Source organism: Balaenoptera physalus, assembly GCF_965194825.1.
Source record: "Balaenoptera physalus genome assembly, chromosome: 6".
Lineage (NCBI taxonomy): Eukaryota > Metazoa > Chordata > Mammalia > Artiodactyla > Balaenopteridae > Balaenoptera > Balaenoptera physalus.
Genome location: NC_138885.1, coordinates 47,033,528 through 47,060,149, shown reverse-complemented (window position 1 = coordinate 47,060,149; position 26,622 = coordinate 47,033,528). Strand labels below are relative to the sequence as shown.

At 37.1% G+C, this 26,622-nt stretch overlaps 1 protein-coding gene and 1 long non-coding RNA gene across 5 annotated transcripts in view; one reads left to right on the top strand and one right to left on the bottom strand.

Annotated features, from left to right (window-relative positions):
* Positions 1 to 14,727, top strand: part of LOC309662429 — a 34,633-nt gene extending 19,906 nt beyond the window's left edge. For all 4 annotated transcript variants that reach the window (XR_014264667.1, XR_014264668.1, XR_014264669.1 and 1 more), the window contains 3 exons: positions 2,776 to 2,812; positions 14,104 to 14,149; positions 14,406 to 14,727. This is a non-coding gene — a long non-coding RNA (uncharacterized lncRNA). The remainder of the gene's footprint in view (positions 1 to 2,775; positions 2,813 to 14,103; positions 14,150 to 14,405) is intronic.
* Positions 4,297 to 24,224, bottom strand: TNFAIP6 (TNF alpha induced protein 6). Its single transcript, XM_082465194.1, has 6 exons — positions 21,186 to 24,224; positions 16,321 to 16,458; positions 14,721 to 14,882; positions 10,588 to 10,816; positions 9,757 to 9,797; positions 4,297 to 6,111 (listed from the first exon to the last, which is right to left on the bottom strand). The coding sequence occupies exons 1-6, from the start codon at positions 21,277 to 21,279 to the stop codon at positions 5,942 to 5,944; spliced, it is 834 nt and encodes a 277-aa protein (XP_082321320.1). The 5' UTR covers positions 21,280 to 24,224; the 3' UTR covers positions 4,297 to 5,941.
* Between the last annotated feature and the right edge of the window lie 2,398 nt (positions 24,225 to 26,622).

Below are 26,622 nucleotides of genomic sequence, written 5' to 3'. Positions count from 1 at the left end.
TTAAAACTCAATAATAAAAAAGACAAACAAATAAAATTTTTAAATGGGCAAAAGAATTGGACACTTCACTAAAAAAAAGTATATGGATGGCAAATAAACACATGAAAAGGTGCTCAACATTGTTAGCCATTAGGGAAATGCAAATTAATACCACTCGATATTTGCTAGAATAGCTAAAATTTAAAAAAAAGAAAGAAAGAAAGAAAAAAACCCCACCACACCAAGTTTGTTTGTTTTAATATTTATTTATTTGGCTGCATCAGGTCTTAGTTGCGGCATGTGAGATCTTTAGTTGCAGCATGTGGGATCTAGTTCCCTGACCAGGGATCAAACCCAGGCCCCCTGTATTGGGAGTGTGGAATCTTAGCCACTGGACCACCAGGGAAGTCCCACCACACCAAGTTTTGATGATGATACGACCAGCTAGAATTTTATTCATTGCTGGTGGGAATGCAAAATGGGTAGACATTTTAGAAAACAGTAAGTAGATTCTTAAAAAGTTAAATGTAAATTTACCATACAACCCTGGAATTTCAGTCCTAAGTATTTACCTAAGAGAAATGAAAATATCTGTCAACATGAAAACTTGTATATGAATGTTCATAACAGCTTCATTCATAGTAGCCAAAAACTGGAAAAAGCACATGTCCATCAACTGGTGAATACCAACAAATTGTGGTATGCAGTGGAATAGTACTCAGCGATAAAAAAAGAATGATACAAACAACAACATGAAATAATCTCAAAAACATTGTGCTAAATGAAAGAAGCCAGGCACAAAAGACTACATACTCTATGATTCCATTTCATTGAAATTCTAGGAAAGACAACTGTAGTGACAAAAAGAAAAAACTCAGTTATTGTCAGGGGCCAAGGGATGGCAGGAGAGGATTGACTACAAAGAGGCACAAGGTCACAATTTTAAAAGATAGACATATTCTACATCATGTTTATGGTGGTGGTTATATGAGTATATATATTTATCAAGGATTATTGAATTATACACATAAATTTGATGAATTGTATGTTATGTATAATATAAATAAAATTAAGATAGAGAGGAGTGTGTATAATATGCTACAAAAAAAGTGGAGTGGGGAAGGGAAAAAATATGCATTTACATACACTGTCTTTTTTTTTTTTTTTTTTTTAAAAACTGAGAATTTATTTTGAAACATTATGGGTAGAGACTAGGTAGTTAAAGGGTCACTGGTTAATTTGACTTTTTTTTTTAATTAATTTTATTCATTTAATTTTGGCTGCCTTGGGTCTTCGTTGCTGTGCGCGGGCTTTCTCTAGTTGTGGCAAGCGGGGGCTACTCTTCGTTGCGGTGCGCAGGCTTCTCATTGCGGTGGCTTCTCTTGTTGTGGAGCACAGGCTCTAGGTACATGGGCTTCAGTAGTTGTAGCACGTGGGCTCAGTAGTTGTGGCTCATGGGCTCTAGAGCGCAGGCTCAGAAGTTGTGGCGCACGGGCTTAGCTGCTCCGCGGCATGTGGGATCTTCCCTGACCAGGGCTCGAACCTGTGTCCCCTGCATTGGCAGGCGGATTCTTAACCACTGCGCCACCAGGGAAGCCCCATACACTGTCTTTTGAAGGCTATTGAAGACACTGGAAATAGCTCTTGAGGACCAGAAATGGGTAGATGGAGAAACAGGATAGGAGGAAGAATATTCATAATACATCATCTGTAAATTCTTAAGTTTTGTTAATATGAGCAGATAAACTAGCCCAAAATTAAATTAAATTGAGAGCAAAGAGAGAAATAGAAAAATCTTAGTTGACTAGATGAAGAGCTGTATTAAGTAGATGATCAACTGTGCTGAAGATACTGCTGTTTAGGCAGAGCATACATGTTGCTTTTCCCCATAGCAGTAACACTTTAGCTGGAACACTGATGTTTATCTAGCACTGCATTGTCCTCTATAGCACTTTTAACCTTGATTACCTGTAACTTTTAAATTGAAAAAAAAAAAAAAAAAACCAACTCATTACAATTCTAATCATTTTTACCTTCTAACCTTGCTCTTTCTGGTTTTGCAAGAAACAACTCATATACTGGAGCAATTTTTCCTACTTCTGCCTACAATATGTGAATAAACTGTTGATGAGGCATACTACTTATCAGGTATATAAACATACCTGTAAGTGATTCCTATTCACTGTAGCAGGCATAGAACTTCAAAAAGCAATATGAAAATTAGTTTTCGTACTGTATTGTACATGTAATTTTATTTTAAGTGAACGTCTTGATTCAGTTAAATCTAATACCATGTAACTTTTCTTTTGACATCATGAGAACTGCTGTGAGGTTACTAATACTTAGGCAAGTATAGTCCTATTTATAATTGTTTGACAGTCAAATAAGTGCTCAAAAACTGTTTTATATTTTATGAATATTGCTAAGGATGTGGCTTTCCCAGTGGAGGCCCAAGAGCCTGTGTTTCTAGGGAGTTTACTTTTATATATTGAGGTTTTGTGGGATGTGATTTCTTCTTGTGGTTTTCTTTGCTGGGCATTTGTTCAGAAGGAAATTAAATAGCTGTGGATATATATTTTAGAAATTTAAAAACAGCACAAGACATGAAAACAACTTGCCTTCAAAATAAAAATAAAATTTTTTTGAGGGGAATGAGTTGTAAAACATATTCTGAAAAAACTTCCTTTCCAAAAAATTTTCTTCCAAAAAATCTGAACTCAAATGTTATATTAAATAAAATATTGAATATGTACGTATGTACATGTATAAACATTAGTCAATTTGTTTTATTTTCAGAGAATGATATTGATATCAAGATCACATTCAATTGAAAGTAAGTAAACTTAAAAAAAAGGAACCTCCCAAACCCACACATAAACATGACAAAGAAAAAAAATAGAGAAAAAAACCTACAGATACATCTAAGCAGGTATTAAACTGAAAACATTCAAATAAAGTGGAATTGCTAGAACATAAAGAATACTAGAGTAGACATGCAAAAGATGCTAAATTGAATAAAGAAAGTCAAGTTTTTAAAAATGTTCTACAAGGTCACTTTTTTTTACTAAAATTATTATTAAAAATTATCTATATATATATTATAATTCTTCCTTTCCAAGTATTTCTATAGATCTTAGAATATGATCATAATGTACCCTAAATCTCAGTAGGAAGGCTTGTAAATAATTCAGTCAGATCTCTGGAAGTCATTATAACCCATCTCTGATCCTGTGTATAATATTCTCATATAATACTCTCACTACACCATTGAGATATAGGGGAATCTGGGTCAGTGGTAATAGATAACATTTAATATCATTCTAAATATTTCATACATCTGAATATTATTTTCAGGAAAATCTTAGAGGATTTATATTCATTATCATCAATAATAATACCTTATACCCTAGAGTGCATTATAATTTTCAAATTAACACACATTCTTCAATTTACTATTTAAATTCCATTATCAAAATTTCCAAAGAAAAAAAAAAGTTAATTCTGATAAAGAGCAAAAAGCCTGTGGAGGGAATATAGTCAATAATATTGTAATAACTTTGTATGGTGACAGGTGGTAACTAGACTTAAAATGGTAATCATTTTGTAATGTATAAAAATATCAAATCACAAAAATATCAAATCACAATATTGTACACCTGAAACTAATATAATATTGTAAGTCAATTACACTTCAATTTTTAAAAACTGGGGGGGAAAATGACCAAAAAGACTATGGGTGGGAGGAAAAGAGTAAAAAAAAAAAAGTGAAAAAAAAAAATTCATGATCAAGGAAGTAAAAAAAGTTCAGATGTAGGCAGGAAAACATATGAACAGAGAAATGTTATACTAGCCTTAAATAATATTCACCTAAATTAATTTCTCTGAGTTTAGAAAATAGCTATCTTCTGTTTACAGCTTCTTCTTGTTTATGCTTTGTCATCTAGAATTAGACTTTTATTCCTAAGTCTAACCCTGCATGAAACTGATTAAAAGGTGTATTACCTTTATATCACTGCTCCCCCCAGATTGTAACATACATTGTAGCTTAAAACAACATGAATTTATTATCTTACAGTTCTGTAGTTCAGAAGTCCAATGGGACTCTTTTTTTTTAAATAAATTTTATTTATTTATTTATTTATGGCTGTGTTGGGTCTTCGTTTCTGTGTGAGGGCTTTCTCCAGTTGCGGCAAGCGGGGGCCACTCTTCATCGCGGTGCACGGGCCTCTCACTTTCACGGCCTCTCTTGTTGCGGAGCACAGGCTCCAGACGCGCAGGCTCAGTAGTTGTGGCTCACGGGCCTAGTTGCTCCGCGGCATGTGGGATCCTCCCGGACCAGGGCTCGAACCCGTGTCCCCTGCATTAGCAGGCAGATTCTCAACCACTGCGCCACCAGGGAAGCCCCCAATGGGACTCTTTGAGCTAAAATCAATGAGTCAGCAGGGATGCATTCCGTCTGGAAGTTCTAGGGGAGAATCTCTTTGCCTTTTCCAGCTTCCAAAAGCCACCCACAATCCTTGGCTCATGGCACCTTTCCTCCATCTTCAAAGCCATCAATGTTGCATCTTTCTGACTTTGCTTCTCTTGTCATATCTTTTTTCTGACTCTCTTTTTCTTAAGCCTCCCTCATCCACTTTTAAGGACCCCTGTGATCACATTGGGCCCACCTGGACAATCCAGGATAATATCCCATTTTAAGGTCCTTAACTTAATCACTTGTGCAAAGTCCCTTTTGTCGCATAAGGTAACATATTCACAGGTTTTGGGGATTAGGATGCAGACATCCTGGGAGGGAACACTCTTCTGCCTGCCACAAAAGGTTATATTTAATATCTCATTCTCTGACCACTACCTACTAACTCCAGTGCGTCCCCTTTCATACTCTGATTTGACAATTCTTTGAGCGCACCACTTTTTTACTGTCCCTCGTTTCCTTACTGTCCTCTCTTCACCCCTTATCAAACTAAATTCCTTGGGTTATCATTGCAATCCCTTCTTACCCATATCCTCTACTCCCTTGCCCCTGTCTTATCATACTCACTTGGCAAAACTGACCCTGCTGACTCCTGCTCTCTCATTAATCTGTCTTTGTCCCGTGTAGCTGAACATGGCCAGAGGAAAAGAGACTCGCTGACCAATTTCCTGTTAAAGTCCATACCACAAAGTTCAAATGGACCCTTAATGCTGCTGGTTAATGACCTGCTATTTTCCTAGTCCATTCACTTTCTCGCTTCCCTAGAGGATGCCTTTGTCTGCTGAGTGAGTAGTGCAGCCCACCAGCCATCCAGCCCACCACCCACCACATTAGTGTCATAAAGTCCAGCTTATCTCCCTCAAAAACATTTTTTATTTTAATTAATCTCTGACTCAGTAATTCTACCTCTAGGACCCTATCCCAAATAATTAGAGAGCTGTACAAATACATATATGTCCAAGGATGTTTATTGAAACAATATTTATGAAAACTACCTATAATTCCCACAATAGAGACAGGTTTACATAAAGTATGGAACAATCGTAGCATGGACAGTTTACAGAATACCATAAATGAAATCATGTTCAAAATCATGTTTTTGCGGAATACTCAATGATAGGGGAAAACGTGTACACCATAAAGTTCAATGGTAAAAAATCCAAGATATCAAATTGTACATAGAGCAGCATTCCAAAATTTGAAATACAAATACATATAGATACATATATACATATACCACAAATCAAAAAATGACTAAAAGAAAAATATATGAATGTTAATGCTTGTTATTTTTATGCAATGGTATTATGGGAGATTTTATTCTCTCATTTAAAGTTTTCTTTATTTTCCAATTTTTCCCAAATTATCAGGTATTGCTTTCACATTTAGAAAAATAATAAATAAATGTTAATAATAATAATAATATAAAAGTGAGATCAAAGGGGCTCCAAAAGATAGAAACATAAATATGGAATGTCTTTCTTTGCTTTATAAATGGCTAAATCTTCCAGCTAAAAAGTTTTTATTTCCAGGAGAAGTAGTACTTGTATTCTTTCCTTGACTGGATTTGGATAGAGAATCCACTGCAACATATTTGATTTGGAAACCTCCTGCTGTCACTGAAGCATCACTTAGAAACTTCAGGGTCATGACATTTCCTGGGGAGGAGGAGGATGCAAAAGAACCAAGATGTTACTCTCCTTCAATTTGGCTGACAATTCAAAGACTCATTCTCATAGGAGAATATAAAAATTCATGAACAAGACTCCCAGAATTCAGAACTAGATTCTCAAGCTGTAGAGTCTGTAGTTTCACTGCCAACTGGGACCAGGACTGTCATATTTTTTCCTGTGGCTCTCCAATCTGTCCTAGAGGAAATTTTGTCTATTCTGTTTTCAAAGGGATTCTTTGTAGAAGGAACATCCATAGAATTACAGGAGAATGGCAGGCAGTTCAAACCATTAAGATATGGATGGATTATTTACTAAATGATGGCAACAAGCCTTGCATTTGTTAAAAAAAAAAAAGCCCACAAAGCTAGATCCCTTTACACAAAGCACCTAACTACATTTTACCTGCATTAAAGACCAAAATGTACCAAAAACAAAAAGGGAAAACGTTATTGTATAAAATAAATATAGGAATATTTTTCTTTTTCAGGAGGGAATGACCTTCTTAATCCAGATCACAAATCCAGAATTCATTACAAAAACCCCATATATATATATAAGATGAAAGGCACAGCTTTAAGTGCCTTTCATCTTATTTTCCAAAACAACACTATGAGGTGGATACTATTAAAATAGTCATTTTTATAGATGAAATTGAGGCACAGAAAACCTGAGTAGCTTGCCCAAGGCCGTAGGGTTATAAGTGGCAGAACCAGGTTTGAGTTCAGAGTTCATGCTGTGGTCCACTGTACTTTTCTCAAACTTGAAAGAGTTGTTTAAATTTAAAAAAAAAATTTTTTTTTTCTTTAAATTAATTAATTAATTAATTTATTTTTAGCTGTGTTGGGTCTTCGTTTCTGTGCGAGGGCTTTCTCTAGTTGTGGCAAGCAGGGGCCACTCTTCATCGCGGTGCGCAGGCCTCTCACTATCGCGGCCTCTCTTGTTGCGGAGCACAGGCTCCAGACGTGCAGGCTCAGTAGTTGTGGCTCACGGGCCTAGTTGCTCCGCGGCATGTGGGATCTTCCCAGACCAGGGCTCGAACCCGTGTCCCCTGCATTGGCAGGCAGATTCTCAACCACTGCGCGACCAGGGGAAGCCCCCCCAAAATTTTTTTTTTCAGATTACTCAACTGGTTAAAATACAAATTGGCACTGTAGGGCTAGTGCTAATTTGGTGACATCTATCCACATCTAAGTGCACATCACCTATGACCCCAACATTTCACTTCTAGAAATTTACTTTTAAAAAATAAAATAGCACTACAAAATAGAGGTTTAAAAATGTCTAGTGAAATGTTCAATAGCAAAAGAAAAAAAAATCTGAAACAACCACCTTCAGGATGTTAAATATTGGTATATGACAAATTATGGTACCTATTAGGTAGTCATTAAAAAGAATTAGAATGATCTAAATATTATACTCTGACTTGAAAATAGCTCCATGGTCTCCATGTATTGATATATAATGTTTGTATTATACAGGAAGACATATGGAAGGATGGTCACCACATAGTTATCCAATGCCTTTCTTGGATGGGGAGAGATGAGAAGGGTGGGCACATTCTTTCTTTATATACCTTTTTTTAAAGTGGTACAGTAATGGGTAATTTTTAGTTTATTTTCTGTTTTTGTTTTTTAATATAAATATCCAGGGGTGAGTAAGTATATATTTAAGAAGAAAACTAAATCAAAATGTTAACAGCATTATGCTTGACTGATAGGATAATACTTTAAACATATTTTATATCTTCTTTTTCTATTACTTTGTATCAATGTATTCTTCCCGCTGTTTTGCTAAATCTTTGGCTTTTTATTTAACTATGCTCTTTTCTGTTGATTTGTTTCTCTTTGAGTAATAAATTGTGTGGGTTTTTCTTTTTTTAGTTCCTTGCAGTTGTGCAAGAAAAACACTGATTTGGTGTTACATTTGGAGTAAGTTTTGTCTGTTTTAAACAAAACAAGAAAAATATTAAGTTTCAGGCTTCTTTTTGACTCTCCCTCTGTTTCATTTTGTTTGTTTTTTTTTAAATAAGATTCTCACCCCCCAACTACCTCCTACATCTCATAAAATGTCTTCTTTTAGTTTTCTGTTAACATAAAATATGTTCTCAAGTAAAGAATAAGAGATAAATAAAAAGTTTAACAGATTACTCTTCCTAGGGAGACTATAACAGAGTAATGAATTAATAAATTTTAAACATTAATCATTCCAAGACTGAACAAGAATTTCCATCTCTTGTAATGATTCATAAATGAGAATTGCGTGCACTGCAAAGCTAGGGTGTGGGACTAATTTTAGCTAGTAGTATCTCAGCTTAAGGACTGCTTAGAAATTGCAACTCAATGTAGGTTTGTTGTTTTTAGTTAGAGAAGTATTGTGATAATTTTTTTATGATGTGGAGGAAAAATAGAGCAAGTCAGAATGCCAGGGACTTCCCTGGTGGTGCAGTGGTTAAGAATCCGCCTGCCAATGCAGGGGACACAGGTTCGGGCCCTGGTCCGGGAAGATCCCCCATGTCACGGAGCAGCTAAGCCCATGCGCCACAACTACTGAGCTTGTGCTCTAGAGCCCGCAAGCCACAACTACTGAGCCCACGTACCACAACTACTGAAGCTAGCGTGCCTAGAGCCTGTGCTCCACAACAAAGAGAAGCCACCGCAATAAGAAGCCCGCGCACCACAACAAAGAGTAGCCCAGCTCGTGGCAACTAGAGAAAGCCCACGTGCAGCAACGAAGACCCAATGCAGCCAAAAATAAATAAATAAATTAATTAATTAATTAAAAATAAAAACAAAAAAAGAATGCCAATTACTGGTGCTGGTGTTGAAAATAAAAAGGAAAATGAAGACATCTAAGAAAGTAAAAGTTCTTAGAAAGTAGCAGTTTGAGGCAATAGCAATGGTATTGCTTATTGAGATAAATGTATGCTGCTACAGGGACCTTTCTTGGGGTACATTTCAAGGAACAAAGGCACACAAAATAATTAGCAAGAGGAAAAAGATTTGGAAAACATTGCCTACTATAGCTAGCCTTTTTAGATTTACTATGCATAATTAGCATAGTAAAAGTTCTCTGACATCTTCTAATAAAGAAAGCTGTTTCACATTGTTTAATCCAATATTTCCCAAATTTACTTGACCTTAGAGCCCTTTTCTCATGTAATATCTATTAAAAACATCTAACAGAACTGTGTTCTTCACAAGACTCTCTGGGGATTGCTGTACTAATGTGAAAATGCAATAAATATGATGTAAAAATTTTTTCAGTGATAGAAAGTATTTTAACAACTTTACAAATTACTTCAATCCTTTATCAATGAAAAGTTTGGACCTTTTATTACCACATTTTATGGGAATTATAAGCTACAGCAGTATTTATGGATTTGCAGATTCAAGACTATCTCAGACTGCATTTCCTGCAAATAACCAGAGAGTACACATTTTTAGTGCAAGGAGTTGATAAAAGTCTTTAAGTATAAATAAGCACTTCTTTGCCTTTTACAAGCTAGCAAGCTATATCTGTCTTCAGCTCTCTCAACTTTAAAAACTATATAGTAATAACTACTGGGTCCTTCATTTTCACTGATACTGAGAAAGCAAATCATAGTTTTGTTCTTCAATTTAGAGCCATTACCTGTACTAATGATGTCTTCTGGAAGCTCATCTCCACAGTATCTGAAAGAGAATTTTTTAAAAAGAGAGGTCACATGAATGATTATTATATAGCTATTGCAAGTGGCTCTTACTGATAATTGACGTACTTTATTTCCCCTAAGTAATGGCTCATTTTTCTATTATTTTACAACATTTTATTGTTATATTTATTTATTTTTACTTGAATTTGTAATAGAGAAGAGGGGTTAAAACATTGAAATATGAAGTATCTCAGCTTAAGCACTGCTTAGAAATTGCAACTCAACGTAGGTTTGTTGTTTTTAGTTGGAGAAGTATTGTGATAATTTTTTTATGATGTGGAGGAAAAATAGAGCAAGTCAGAATGCCAGGGACTTCCATGGTGATGCAGTGGTTAAGAATCCGCCTGCCAATGCAGGGGACACGGGTTCGAGCCCTGTTCCGGGAAGATCCCACATGTCACGGAGCACCTAAGCCCATGCACCACAACTACTGAGCCTGCGCTCTAGAGCCCGTGAGCCACAACTACTGAAGCCCACACGCCTAGAGCCTGTGGTCCACAACAAAGAGAAGCCACCCCAATAAGAAGCCCGCACACCACAACGAAGAGTAGCCCAGCCGCAACCAGAGAAAGCCGACGTGCAGCAACGAAGACCCAACTCAGCCAAAAATAAATAAATGAATAAATTAATTTAAAAAAAAGATACTCTGTTGCAGGAGAATAGATAAACTGGAAAATCAATGTTGTAGGGACAGTTGGAGAGAAATAAAAGAAACATCATGCAAAATATCGGATGTTCATTAGCTTCCTGTATGGAGAAACAATACATACCTGCCCACAAAGCCATGGACATCATCGTAACTGTCATATATTTCAACATAGTCAGCCAAGCAAGCTGGGTCATCTTCAAGGTCAAAGTCCAAAAAACTCAGGTGAATACGCTGACCATACTTGAGTCTAATGTGCCAGTAGCAGATTTGGTTATCATCATACTCATTTGGGAAGCCTGGAGATTTAAAAATTTGCTTTGGATCTGTGAAGACACCACCACACTCCTTTGCTGAAATGAGAAAAAAAAAATGATAAGAAAGCATTTTAAAAAAATGATTCCTACTTAAAAAATGATACTCATTTCTTAGTGTCCATCTATTTAGTACTTTTTATGAAATAAAAATAAAATGATTTAATATATAGCATCCATAGTATATCGTGTGTAACTGTAGCTAAAGAATAAATGTTTTTTCATTAATAGTTGCTAAATTCTCTAAAATGAACATAGACCACTTGTGAATTTTTTTTTGTTCTAACTTTTTAAAAATTAATTTATTTTTGGCTGTGTTGGGTCTTTGTTGCTGCACGCGGGCTTTCTCTAGTTGCAGCGAGCGGGGGGCTATTCTTTGCTGCGGTGCGTGGGCTTCTCCTTGGGGTGGCTTCTCGTTGCGGAGCACGGGCTCTAGGCGTGTGGGCTTCAGTAGTTGTGGCACGCGGGCTCTAGAGCACAGGCTCAGTAGTTGTGGCACATGGGCTTAATTGCTTCGTGGCATGTGGGATCTTCGAGGACCAGGGCTCGAACCTGTGTCCCCTGCATTGGCAAGGAGATTCTTAACCACTGTGCCACCAGGGAAGTCCCCACTTGTGAGTTTTTTTAAAAGTAAAACAGCAAGAAGGAATAATAATTGTGCTCCTGTTGACATTTTTGCTCTGTTTACGTTTTAAGCATAGGATGCATGTCTTATGTGTACACTTAAATGTGTTTTGACAAATATATATGCCCATATTACCAACAGCCCAATCAAGATGACAGGGATTTTGTTCTGTGGTGTCACCACTGTGTCTTCAGGGACTCAGACACTTAGAATAATGAGTCCAATAAATTCTGTCTGGAAAATCATTATAGAATATGAAGATCACGTAGGGAATTTGAAGGTCACTCTAATCCAGTTAAAAGGAATAATTTATAATCATTCTATACTCCTTTTACTGGTTTAAATTAGCACCTTAATCCTCATACTATTTGAGGATTTGGTGAAGATATCCATGTTGGTTTTTTCAAGTCATTTACCATTTCACAGATTTCTGTCCTGTCCCATAACCTGTTATAAGAACAAACAATCTCTGCCAGAACAGTGATTTTACAGTATGCCTAGAGAGAAAGCTGTGGAAGGGCCCCAGTTAAATTCCATATCACCTAAATGTCTAGTGTCTTGAAAAAAAGATACAAACTGGAAACTCAAAAATAATCTGAGTGATGGTGATGGTAGTGGTGACTCTGGAGAGCATTCAAAGGTATTTTTTATTATATCAATTAGAGGGTTTTTTTTGTTTGTTTTTTTGGCTACGCCATGCAGCTCGCAGTATCTTAGTTCCCTGACCAGGGATCCAACCTGTGCCCTTGGCAGTGAAAGCGCCGAGTCCTAACCACTGGACCGCCAGAGAATTCCCCAATTAGAAGTTTTTTACAAGAATATTCTCCTTTAAAATAACTATTACAATAAAAAATTGTGTTAGAATCCTTAACACCATAGAAGTAAAGGAAGCTTATCACCCCAGGGCAGAATAGGCTCTTAGAAAGGCAAGGAAGTGACAAAAGAGGGTCAGGGATCTAGTCTGAGCTCTGCGTCCAGTCTATACCTCTGTTTCTTCATTGGTAAAATAAATATAGTCATGCCTCTCCTGTTACCTCCCTCACAGGACTATTCTGAGGATAAAATATAAAGGATAGCTTAAGAGTATTATGCAAAGTGTAAGCTATTCTTATTGTATTATTAAATATTATATAATACATAGTTTATATGTGCACATAAGCATGTACAGTGCCCGCTTTGGGAGTGATTTTCTCTGTCCCATAGCATCCTATCTTTGATGTATATATCATTAGATTAGGGAAAAAATTCAAATATTGAACTAATTTGTTTTTATATTTAGCTATATCTATTCAGCTCTATATTTCATGTTACATATAATTATTGCCTCATCTCTTGCTTATTTAGAAAATGACAGATTTATAAAGCAGGCTGGGTGCCTGAGGACTGACAGCTAGTTGGTTAAGAAGTATTCATACAGGAGGCAGTCGGCATCATGCCACACATTCAGAACTCGAATGAGCAAGCTGACTTCTGAACACTTCTGAATGACCCTATTCTTCCTTGCTTCAATCAACTCTAACTTGGTGATATTGATTAATTAATAATCATTGCTTTATTTTTCTGATACCATTATGATTTTTTTCATTCCAATTATTTTTCAAGGAACTGTTCTCCCATTGCTAGTTCAGGTGGCCCCCAGTCCCCTTCAGGTTGACCACATCCTAAATAATCAGTATATCACTGAATCCAAAAGTAAGCTGAGACTTGAGTAAGCACAGGTCTCCCAGGATTCTGTACACATATTCCCAGAGTAAAAAGCATTCAGCCTCTATGGGAAACAAAAGCAGCTTATAAAAATTTGGAAGTTAAGGTGGCATTCTTATAAAAGGGCAATGAAATACTGTAAGAATCTTTCCATTTGTACTTCTACATCTTCCTTAGACTTTGACCTTTGGAAATGATTGAGTAGATGCTCAGAGATCCTGAAGTTTATCAAGCAAAAGAATCAGATAATATATTTGGAAATAGAAGTTACTCTTAAGAGTAAAAAGAGAGTTGCTTGTATAAATATATTTAAGAAAAAGGAAGAGAGGAAGAGAGAAAGAGAGGAAAAGAAGATATATGAATTATTAACAATGACTAAATATAGGACTAAATATAGTATACTATAGGCTTAAAGTATGTCAAAGTGATTTGAAAGTTATAGTCTATATGAATGCACGTTATTCATATTTTTTGAATTTTATTTTTTTTTTATACAGCAGGTTCTTATTAGTTATCTATTTTATGCATATTAGTGTATATATGTCAATCCCAATCTCCCAATTCATCCCACCCCCCCATTTATTCATATTTTGTCTCAAGTGGGAATAAGTGACAGCTCTAGGAAAAATTATTTTCTACTTGGAGTATACATTATTGTGAGGTATAGGTTAGTTGCAAATGTGAGAAACTGTTCTCCAATGGTTAATATTATTATTTAATAATATTATTAAATAATAAATTCTATAATAATATGCTAGAACTTCACTGTAATCTCCTGCTTTGTCATGGACATTCTCTAAGGTAGATCCAAATGGGACACCATCTGAGGATGTTTATGATCATATATGTGGGAAATACTTTGTAACATGTTGTAACGCTTTGTAATATTATCCTGGGGGAAATATATCCCAAAACAACAGTCTACTTTTTTCTCCAACAGCGTGGATCAAGAATTACTGTTTATAGTAATTATAATGTGTTAATTTTCTCTTAAAAGTTTTCCTAGCTGCAATCAACCATGGAAAAAGAATATGAATAAACAGGTACTTACAATAATAACTAGCATATCCAGTATATATTTGTTAAAACAAACCACAGAGTGAGGGTTGCTTAGTTTGGAAGTTTAAGAATTTGTGCCCAAAAAGAAATTAGGGAAAAACTTTGTTTATTCTGTTTCCTTTTCTCATTCTATTAAAGGGATAATTTTGAACAGTTAACATTTGGTAGTACTACTTCATAGTTTTAGCTAATTAACTGTGACAAGTTTATAATCTTTTTTTTTTTTTCCTTTGTAATCAGGAAGTTCCCTGGCACAGAAAAGAATTGTCTTGATCTCACCTGCCTACTAATTACTGGCTGTCTGAAAGTTACTTAAGCTCTTGAACTTTAGTTTCCTGAATTCTAAAATGGGTATAACAATAAAGTGACAGTGTGGCTGAAGAGACATAAGTCAGTGTGTGGCACAGCATAATCATTCTATGAATGGTAGTTGTTATTAATAATTATCGTTACTAAATTGCTCTCTCTCTGGAAGAAGAAGTCTTTTCTTTTTACTAACCTCTTAGTAACCTGTACCTGTTTTTATATAGTATAAAATTATTGTTTTTGACAAACCATGTGGGTTGTAGCAATAAGCATCCCATCTTTCACTTCTGTTCAGACGGACTCCGTAATCAATAATACCAGTTTTTCCAAATCCACAGTTGGGCCCCGGCTTCACAATGGGGTATCCAACTCTGCCCTTGGCCATCCACCCAGCAGCACAGATATGAAATCCTGCAAGAGAATGGAAGGGTAATGGTTTAACTGGTTATTCCCTCAGCTGAGTGAAGGTCATCTCAACTAAGATGGCCCCTTGCAACAGGGACAGTGTCTTAACTGCCCAAATCCAGTTCATATAAAAGGGGAAGAACTGTTTTCTTAAAAAATAAAGTTTGAATATATATAAAAGTTCTTGTAACATCTGATTTTTACTAGAAAATGACATCTTACTTGGAGAAAAAAAAAAGAAGCAGATGGACTAGGAAATAATAATACCATGGATATGAAAACAATCCAATTTCAGAGCTGGCTTCTTTTCACAAATGACCGAGCTAGTGCCATGAGTTTATTTCTGGAATTACCATCAATACTGCAAAAATTTTTTTCAGATGATAATTTCTCCTTCAGGATCAATTAAGATATCACTAATATTTAAAAAATTTGAATAGGGATAAAAGTTCTCATACATTTCAAACAAAGCCTCAGCCTTGTTTTCCTTACTCAGCTTTGGAGGCTGTTTTAATATTTGCCAATGCCATCCAAGAACGATTTGACTACAAGTCCCCCATGGCTAGTAATGTCTCTGGCCTTTGTATACATCATTCCATTTACTGCGTCACACAGAGCCCTAAGGGTATAGACTGAGCAGTCATCTGGGGAGACTTCGGGGCATTTTTGAGAACACCCTTATTTTTGTCTTGGGTAATGTATAATAATAGTATGAGCTTTGCCAGGTATGTTCCTATCAGCAAAGGGATATCTTCAGTGGAGAAGAAAATTCTGAATTGGGGTGGCCTTTTGGATTCTCCTGAAAGTCCAGGAGACACAGTAGCAGCCCGGTTTTTTTAATATAAAGAAGCAAACAGCATTTGTTAATTACTGGGTTTTCACCAGGTGTCCTGACATCATCTTTCCAGTTTCTTTCATCTGCCTCCTTACAACTTGCTTATCCTACTTTTCCTCATGGCTTTTGATCCTAAAGTACAAATGCATTCTCCCACTTAATGTAAAAAAAAGAAAAGGAAAAAATTGAAAATAATTGAAAAAAAATCCACTAAATTCACTATTTCTTCTACCAAGTAAATTTCTTTGTAAGACACACATAGTAGCACCATTTAACAGCTGAGGAAAATGACACACAGACGTCAAGAAGAGATAGAATGATATTAAAAATGAATAGCAATGGCATTAAAATTAATGAGGAGTTTAAATGATATCGAGATAATGATGTCTTCATTTTCTTTTGATGTTTATTTATCAGCTCCCAATGGGGTGTGACCCCAACTAAGTTACTAGTAGTAGGAATTGTCTACCAGCTCTAGGCAGAGAAGATAGGAGAAGCCGGAGGAACTATTAGCAGGGGTGGAGAGAAAAGTCTTAATAAGGGGTTGCAGGAAAGGTAGACAATTTTTTTTCCAAGGGTGAAAAAGAAGATTATTGTCAAAGCCGTTACCAATTTTTCTGGCTGCCTCTAACTGCTTGTAGGTGGCAAGATGGCCACCTTCATATTCACACACCGCCTTCGCTTCTGCGTAGGTGAGCTTGTACTTGCCAGACCGCGCTTCTCTGTGGTACACGCCTGCTGCTTGTTCTGTGAATTCACAAAATGTCATCAATGCACTATTATCCATTCTTGTGGAACAAGGGAAATTTTGTGGCCTCAGTTGGAAGATTACATCAGCTATTGTTCCTGCCAAAGGGTTCCCTGGGTCAGCTGCATTGAGTGGCTAAGTTTTCATTGTTAGAAAGCTTTGGAAAAAAAATATGAATGAGGGGAATTTGGGGGGACATAGATAGAAACTTGAGGCTATATTATTTTTTGAACTGAAAACCTGAAAGAAAGTTTTAACACAACATTGTATTTCTGCATTATCCAAAGGTGATAGAGTTTTGACTTTTTTTTTGGCTTTGTTTTAAAAACTTAGAAAGGTAAGCAGTAGGAAAAGAAAAGGAGTTGAAGGCAAAAGAAACCAATGAAAATTGGCTCACAATGAAGGAGAAAAGTAAGCCAAAATAGCCATTTGAGGGAAATGACTAATGCAATATAATTGAGAATTTAGTAAACAAATCAAAAACTGAGGAAAAGTTTAAAGGAATCCAAAGCAAGCAAATATTACATTGAAGAAAAGAAAAATAGATTTAAATACAGCAGAGAAAAAGTGGGACACACCTAACTACCAGTTCCTAAGTTCTTTAGCTGGTTTGTCTTTTTCGGTTCACATTTGTTCCCAACGTATTTTAGATAGTGTTAAGTCATACATGAGCTGTCTCCCACTAGATCACTGTTTAAAATGATTGTTTTGAGTTTGGAGTGCATTTTGCCATAGAAACAATGTGAAAAGATTCCCAAGACAATAATCATAACATAGCTCTAATAGTTCTATGTTGACTGTCAGATTATTGTTAAGTCTTTGTCCCCTGACCTGTGCAATCAGCCACCATCAAGACCATTTCCAACGAGAACGTATGTTTCTTGGCATGCAGCAAGATATGAATCCAGCAGTATTAGAAATACTGTTCTTTACTCTCTTCCCCAAGCTGAAGTTGGCAATGCCACAGTTCAATAGGAGATGCTGCTTGGCATTTTTCTGGACTCCATGGGATACTGCTCTTATACCTTATATGGAAAAAGCCTGTCATTAATACACAGTACCTTAGTGCATCTGATACTTATAGGTCAGAGAACACAAGGAACATCAGTCATTTTCCCCTTTGAGAGTCACCTACTTCCCAAGTGTCCTTCATAGGGTAAAGCCTCATTAACTAAGCTTTTACTCGTTTCCAGTTTGGTTGTTTTAAGAATATACCATGAGGTACTTTGATAGGTGCTGGGGATCAAGCCCTATTCTCAAGCAACTCAAGCACTAGTGGGCAATGCAAGTACATCTATTTTGAAGTACAGGGGTACTAAGGCTTCTAGTAGAGAAGGAGACATGTAGTGCTTACTAATGTATTGTGATGGAGATTATTGTTACTTTTTTTTTTAATATTTATTTATTTATTTATTTATTTATTTATTTATTTATTTATTTATTTATTTATGGCTGTGTTGGGTCTTAGTTTCTGTGCGAGGGCTTTCTCTAGTTGCGGCAAGTGGGGGCCACTCTTCATCGCGGTGCGCGGGTCTCTCAGTATCGCGGCCTCTCTTGTTGCGGAGCACAGGCTCCAGACGCACAGGCTCAGCAATTGTGGCTCACGGGCCTAGTCGCTCCGCGGCATGTGGGATCTTCCCAGACCAGGGCTCGAACCCGTGTCCCCTGCATTAGCTGGCAGATTCTCAACCACTGCGCCACCAGGGAAGCCCTATTGTTACTTTTTAAAAGTGTTAAAACTGTATCTGTTCTCTAAAAGATCTTTATTTGAAAAAAAATTTTGTATGAATTATTTTGTCTGCCAAGGTTTCTCAAACTAAGATTTCCGTGATATTTTACTCCAGAAATAAAAATATGATGTACTAAAAACACGACAGCAAGGTCCAAATGGAGGCCCTTATGCTAAGCCCCACATCACCAAACCAAGACTTAAGTATGGTTTTGGCTCACCCAGAAATGGAATCTTAAACCAGTCAGTCAGAAATCTCCTGATCACCACCAGTTAGGTCATCTGCCTGATAGACCCCTGCCATCCCCTGAAGGAAAGTAACCTTGCCATAACCAACCTGCTTTTTCCCCTAGTAAAACTTCCTTCTGCCTGCTCCCTTCTGCCTATGAAAGTCTTGCATTTTGTACCACTCCTCGGAGCTCCTTTCTATCTGTTAGATTGGATGCTGCCAAATTCAAATGGATTTTTGCTCAGATAAACTCAAAAATTTAAGTATGCTTCAGTTTTTCTTTTAACAGATGTTTGCAGGAAAAAAATACATTAACAGAAAAATTTTTAAAAATAATTTTAAGTTTTCTTCCTGGTAGTTTTTCTTAAACTTTTGGTACCTCTTAAACTTGTCTAGTAATAAGGTAGTAACTTAAATAGCAGAAATGTCTATGCTGTAATTTTTAGTTTATTAAATAATATTAATATTCCACACTATTCCTGAAAGAGACCCAAACTTCCCATTATTTTGCCTTATGAACAAGTTGAGTACACTTGGCATGTGTACTTGACAGGTTTAAGCACACATTTATTTTAAAGTATTTCCCAATTCAGAATTTTAAACTACTAAGATGGTCCTTTGTACAATGAGTCCTAATCTAAAAAATTTCACCTTTCAGAGGAAGTAACAATTTATTAATTCTTCTAGCTGTCATTCACTGAAATTGAAAATCTATTTAACCAGTAACTTCCTTTTCCTTTTAGTAAGTGGTGACACAATAGTATGTTGGCTCTGATTTCTGTTTCTGGTTCTACAGTGGACCAGTTGTATGACCTTGTATAAATCACTGCCTGAGCTTCAGTTTCTTCATCTATCAAATGAGAATAATGACAGCTATTTTTTGGAATATATAAACCATAAAACCCATAAGCATAGCTTCTGTATCCTAGTAGGAGCTCATGATAATGTTACTTTTCCCTTCTCCTTTTTTGGATTCAATACAATGGCTAAAAAGAATTGCTTATCTGTACATTTTTTGATCTTCATAATCCATTTAAACTAGTTGAAGTCTCTTGTCCTTAAGTGTCTTAAAAAATTACTATCTAAGGAATTAGAGGATACAAGAGTTAAAAATAAACCTTAGGGGTCCCCTACTTCAGACTTCTCATTTTACCAGTATGGGACTGAGACCAAGAGTTTAAAGTGCCTTGTTCTTGATAGTTGCTAGCAGATTCCTGCCTTCTAATTCAACTTTCTTCCCTCCCTAAATAGTTTTCTACTACTGCATTGGCCTAACCAACTGTAAACAATTTATGCTAGGCTGACTGGTCAATAATTTGTCTCACATTGAAGCATGAAGCACTGTGCAATCACTCTGGGCCTCAAATGTGCAGTATGCTATTAACAAACATTTGTGTTTGCTCCTCTCTATCTCTAGGACAGAACTCCTATTGTCTAGGTTTATATTTTGGTGATATACAACATCACTTAAAAAAAAAAACAGCAACTCCAAATTACTTGATCATTAGCAAATTTGACAGCATTTCAGTTTATCCATGTGGGTTTAACTCTTACTAGCTTTATGATCATCTTTGTCATTTCTGACAAATAGGTGTATATTTCCCAAGTTTGATGGTGTGCAATGAAAATAAAGAGACTTGCTCATTCCCCTAGTAAATTCCAGACCCCGTCTTGGCCAAATGGATTGCACTGTTCAGCATGAAAGCTGTTCACTGGCTCAAACTGAAAAAAGAGGCTGCAAGGCTGTGCATTGCAATCGAGCTTTCTAATGAAATCCGCATGGCTGCAGTTATTACCAGAGAGAAACATGCTGAAAGGGAAAATATTCTATAACTATGTGCTGCTTAGCAAGCATAACATCAAAATCTAGGTTAATTTTGCTTTCTCTTTATTTCTCTATTTTATACAAGGATCTGTCAGTTTTCTTCTTGAGCAATTCAAATTTTTTTCACTATCAAACACAACAGTGAACATAAAGCAGTATTAATTTGTATCATGAGAATTAAAGCATTGTTTAGAGTACTATATGGGGTATTTTGGGTTTTCTCTATTTAGCCTTTTTTGGTCTGTTGTTTATATTCACAGTTAGGTCTATGTCATTCCTTACATTTAACAAAACAAAACAACAAAAGAAACTTTCCTTGTCTAACAAAAGAGGTAGAAAAGTATTTAAATGGATAGCTCAAACAAAAGAAATCAAGTGGTAAGAATGCATCCAGAAATACAAGCTTTTTTCATTTTTTTCTATATTACAAGCTGGCTTTGTCAAACTAGTCAAAAGATGTTTGGAAAAAGCATGATATACACTACAGGTCAGAGTACATGGAGCAATGATTATAAAATTATTGTGTATTCCAATTTACCTGTTGTAATTCTCTTATGGTTACCTGTTATGAAATCTGACTAGAAATGCATTGAAATGAAAACAAAGTAATATATTGGTGGTTTTATTTTGTTAAGGAAACATTCTGCACTATACCACCACACCTTCTTTGAAAATTTTAAAGCATACTTTCATATGGAATATAAATATTAACCTCTATTTTCTACTGAACAGTTCACTTTATAAAAAGCTATTTTAAAATTTTAGAAGGCAGAAACACTTTTTAAAAAATGATATATGCATTCCAGTAGCTATCTTTCCCAAGCATTTTCTTTGAAAACATCAGCCTTGAACAGAAGAGAAAAATTTACAGCTTTGATTCACTTCTCCATGAATTCAGAGAAGCGACTTTCCCAACAAGAAGCTCATGAGTGAAGTTTCTTACCAAGCCATATGGAGTTATGAAAAATTCCATTCTTGAATCCCCATCCGTGAGCCTCTTCCCACAGCAAGACAAATAAGTAAATTAAGATGACCATATCTCAGTTGTAGAGAAGGAATAGCCTGTTAGGGGCTGCTCAGGATAAATTCCCAGAGCAGAGGCTGAAATGTGTCTGAAACATCTGGTTTCCACATCTTTTAAATGGTTTTTCTTTTTTTTTTTTTTTTTCAGCTGTGAGGTCAGCAAGTACTCTCCAATAGCATTTTCCTCTGTAGAGTTACACAATTAACTCACTGTCTGAGGCAAATTCTCTGACTCATTTGCATTGGCAACCAAAACTAAGGATATAGAATGATCATCTACATTTTAAAATTCACTTACTTTGAAAGGGGATCATTTATTCTATCTGTCATGGACACTTTTCTCTTAGGAAGTTTGTTTAACTTGGTGCAGATTCAGCAGTGGTTTCAAAACAACAAAAGAAAGACACCAGTAGGAATTTTAAGAGAAACCCTGAATACCTTATTTGCAGTAAGTCAATTATGCGGTATGGGGTTTGGGGTTAAACACTAATCTTGAACTTGACCCTGGTAATGTTACTTTAGTTTTCCTTAAACATTGCCAAGCTTGTATAGAAAGTTTGAAACAAAAAGTGTACACAGCTGGCAAACTCTAAACTGTCTCCAGTGATGTAGCATTTCTTTACCCTCTCCTCTGTCTGCTTTTGTCCTGGGTGGGGTCTGTTGCAGTCCTTGGTTTATTGTGGTCAGTAGGTAAATACATCAGTTTCCAGAAAAGTAGTTCAGTTTCAGAGACTTAGGACATTCCAGCATTTTGGGGCTATCTTATAATACAAATTTTTCCAGGCCACAAATCCTTGATTTTTTGGGAGGAAGGTGGGTGGGTAGATAGTCATAAAGTTAATTAAAATATGGCCTTAGGTTCCCCGAACCACTCTAACTTTGAAGATGATCGAAATCATAGGTAACAGTTATCATAGAAAAGTCACCATGCCTTGAAATACCCCAAATTTTCCTCTCCTTTTGTGCAGGGTCCTTGGGGAACCTGTCTGCTAATACCCCACTGCTCTGATGCTAGTGGTGTTTCCTGTTGATTGACAGCCATTTTTTTTGGCAGCTTTGGCTTCTCTTTCTCATTTGTCATTCTTCGCTACTTAGCGTCTCTACTCTTGCTACCAAACTGCTTCCCATTTGCTCCCATTATATTCATTTCTCATGCTTCCTTAGTTCCGCCATTGATATTGGAATCTGGATTTGCTCTGATCTAAAGTTAGCCTTGAATCCCTTAGGCATCTTTGTGTTGCACATCAAAGGCTTAGACTGATCTTATCTCTCCTGGAACGAGCAGTTGTGGGGGGTAGGCTGAGGGTGCAGAATTTACTGGATACTCACTGAGATGCGCATAAATCTGTTAGGGTTCAAAACTCTCTATTTTGGACCCACAGCAGATGAGAGATGAGGGGATTATATCCCAGTTCACTGACAGAATTAGAGGGTTTAAATTTGGTGCAAAAGAGGATCTAGTCTAGACCAGGTAAGCGTGACTACGAAGAAGATAGGCATGGTCGGCGGGAATAGGATAAATAGAGAGTTGGAAGGAACAAACCATGATATTTCTCTGGAAAGTGGAATTATATGAGTATTTTTTAAAATTAATTAATTTACTTATTTATTTTTGGCTACGTTGGGTCTTCGTTGCTGTGTGCAGGCTTTCTCTAACTGCAGCGAGCAGGGGCTACTCTTCGTTGCGGTGTGCGGGCTTCTCATTGCAGTGGCTTCTCTTGTTGTGGAGCACGGGCTCTAGGCGCGTGGGCTTCAGTAGTTGTGGCACACGGGCTCATAGCTGTGGATCGCGGGCTCTAGAGCGCAGGCTCAGTAGTCGTGGCGCATGGACTTAGTTGCTCTGCGGCATGTGGGATCTTCCCGGACCAGGGCTCGAACCCGTGTCCCCTGCAGTGGCAGGCGGATTCTTAACCACTGAGCCACCAGGGAGGTCCTATATGAGTATTTTAAGTTCGTGGTTTAGGAAGTAAATATAACTTTACTTGTGCAAGCCTACAGCAGAACCGTCACAGCCTTCCCCATTCTTTTCCTGGTCATATTCTCTGCCCATGTGCTTTCTGCATCTCTCTAAAGTACTCAGTTCCCTCTAGGTCTCATTTATCGAAAATTACTCTCAGGAAAGGGTTGGAAATTAATCTTCACTTAGGTCAAATAACGAACAAGAGATACCCTTCTTTGTTCATCTGCATTTTAACAAAGCTTCAAGTATAACAGGGTGTAAATGTTCAACTTGTTTTAACATAACATTTAATGATTAGTTTGATGGATTAACCCAATCTAGGGTGGAGGATTTCTTTCTCCCCCTCCCATTTCCCCATGCAATTCCCCCCACCTCTGTACAATGTTTGGAAACCCTATCATTCAGCAAAGAGAAAACAGTGCCTAATCGTGTGGGCTCTGGTTTTGAGGGGGTGTTCAGTTCTACTGTGGAAGAAAAGAGGAGAATGAGGGTTTTGTATGGAACAGATGCAGTGGGTGTGGGTGGGAATTCAGAGGAGAACCAGAGGGAGAAGGAGAGAGGAGAGCAGAGGGAGTTTTGTTTGTGAACTTACCTTGGAAGTTGTCCAAGATAATAAGCACTCCCTGCCCACCCCCTAGTACACACTACCCAGGATGTGTCTGAGGAGCTGAGAGAAGATACACTGATGAAAATTCCTTTCAAGGGCTCAGAAGACTTGGCCAGTCCAATGCTCTGCCTTCAGGGATAAATGTCACCACCAACACCCCCTGCCCCCAATCTCTTGATTGCACCCACCAGTCACTGGCTGAAAACCCAGCAGGACTGCTTTTATGCAGAAGTACCTCCCCTTTCAGCTGCTTCCCCACAGTGTTCCAATGCCCATAAGTCTAAGCAGCTACTAGACACCTAAAGACAAGGAAGGGACAAGTCTACACTTGATTTGGGCTAAGACTGCACTGAACAAGCTTTAAGATCTCCTAAGCTGGCACAGTGGTTTAGTGATGTCACTATTCCACAAATTTAAAGTAAAAAAAAGAGACTCTAGGGTGGAGTTTCAAATATCTGTCAGAGGAAGAAGAAGACATTTAAAATCCTTTCAACATGCTCAGCCTCAGCTGACCGGGAAAAAGTATGGAGAAGTGTCAGGTGGATGTGGACGGAGGGGGAGAAAAAGGAAGAGAGGAAAGAGAAACACATTCTAAGAGATCTCATGTCTGATTATACTTTAAAAAGACTGGATTTCAATTTCCAAGCAAGACATTGTGGGAAAATGCAATTCTTTGGCATACAGTATGAAAACTAAAACATAAATTATATCATTTATTGATTATATCATATATTTTGTAATCTTGGAAAGTGAAGGAAAGAGAGGAGAAGGTAAGAAAAGAGAAGTGTGGAGCTCAGTGAATTACGAAATATGTCAGTAGAGGACATCTTTAAGAACACTGCCAGTAAGGCCATTAAATTACAATACAGGAATGCCCTACTCACCCCAAGAGCTCCATATGGACTATGGTATGAATAAAGGTAATAAAAGAAATAAAGCTTACTTCCCTAGTGCACGATTTAAAACAGTTGGAGAGAAATTCTAATGCATGGCATAGAGCAAGGTTTAAGAAATATGTGGCATTCCACTCATTCATACAATAAATACTTAATCTTCACATGGAATGCTGCCAACTTTTACAGAGCCAGTAGGCTGGATAGAGCCTATGTAGAACAATGTGAAATATATGGAAAAGTGAAACATTTAATTATTTTATATCAAGAAGTTTTTAGAAAGTGAATATGACACTGAACAGAACAATGGGCTTTCAAGTTTATGGGAAAACAGAAGTCAGAAAGAGATCTGAAACTGACATTGGATTTCCTGTAGGTATATGGTGTGACATTCATTAGTAATACCCACCAAGTATTTCTGGTTCTCCACCAGCACTTTGGTAGCATTGTACCCTGTGACCCTCTGTGGTTTGGTGGGATCATGTGACTAATTCTGGCCAATGAGATGTAAGCAGAAATTAGATATGTTATCTCAGAGATGAGCATTTGATTGCTGATTCTCCAGAACTCTCTTTCCCTCCTGTATGGAGGGAACTATTTGAGATGTGGCTGCTCTATCACTTGGATCCCTGGTTGAGCCTGATGTTATGCAGCATGAATGAAATATAAACCTTTATTGTTTTAAGTCATTGAGATTTGGAAGTTGTTCATTACTGTTAGCATAACTTAATCTGTCCTGATTTATAGGAAGAAGTGAGTGTGTATGGGTATTTAAAGCAAAGGATGACTTCAGAAGTCTGGGAGTCTAGGGACATTCAGATGCAAAAGCTGAAGCCAGGAGAAGAAGGAGAAAGAAGAGCAAAGAGAAGAAGATAATGATTAATGTACTTAATATCCTTCCTCTCCCCACCCCACCTCCTTATAACACACAACTCCCCAGTTTGCCTATGATCTGCCTTCCAAATTTATTTATGCATTCATTCCAATCAAACAATTCCCTATACCTCTGATAAATCTTGAAAACTCTTGCCTCCTCCTCCATACCTCTTCTCTTCCCTTACTCTAGTTAGAGAATCACAGAACTCATTGCTGGGGACTTAGAGACCAACTGGTTCGAATTCTACCTGTGTTGTGACTGCCTGCTACGCTGCCCTTACTTATGTTGACCTGAAATCCTTTTAGTTAAACTTTGACTCATTTGCGTTATTGAGGTTCACAGAATAAGTCTTACCTATATCTGCTTTCAGGAAAAATTGCCATGATCTATGAAGCTGGAACAAAGAATACATATTTGAAAACAAATTTAAAATATGCTCACTTAGAATTTGCTTTTTAAATATTTTTTTTAAAGTAGGTCCAGAGGGCTTCCCTGGTGGCGCAGTGGTTAAGAATCCACCTGCCAGTGTAGGGGACACAGGTTCGAGCCCTGGTCCTGGAAGATCCCACATGCTGAGGAGCAACTAAGCCCGTGCGCCACAACTACTGAGCCTGTGCTCTAGAGCTCGCGAGCCACAACTACTGAAGCCCGCACACCTAGAGCCCGTGCTCCGCAACAAGAGAAGCCACCGCAATGAGAAGCCCGCGCACCGCAACAAAGAGTAGCCCCAGCTCACCACAACTAGAGAAACCCGCACACAGCAACAAAGACCCAATGCAGCCAAAAATAAATAAAATAAAATAAATAAATTTTTTTAAAAAGTAGATCCAGAAACATTAAGTTCAGAGTGATCCTATCTTGATAAAGGAGGGATATGTGTAAATATATATGAAATGAAAAGTCCAGAAACTATACATACAAATGCCAGATATCTCTGCATGGTTGGGTTATGGCTATTTTCTATTTTCTTCTTTTTGTTTTTTGTTTTGTTTTTTGTTCAATAAATATGTATCATTTGTA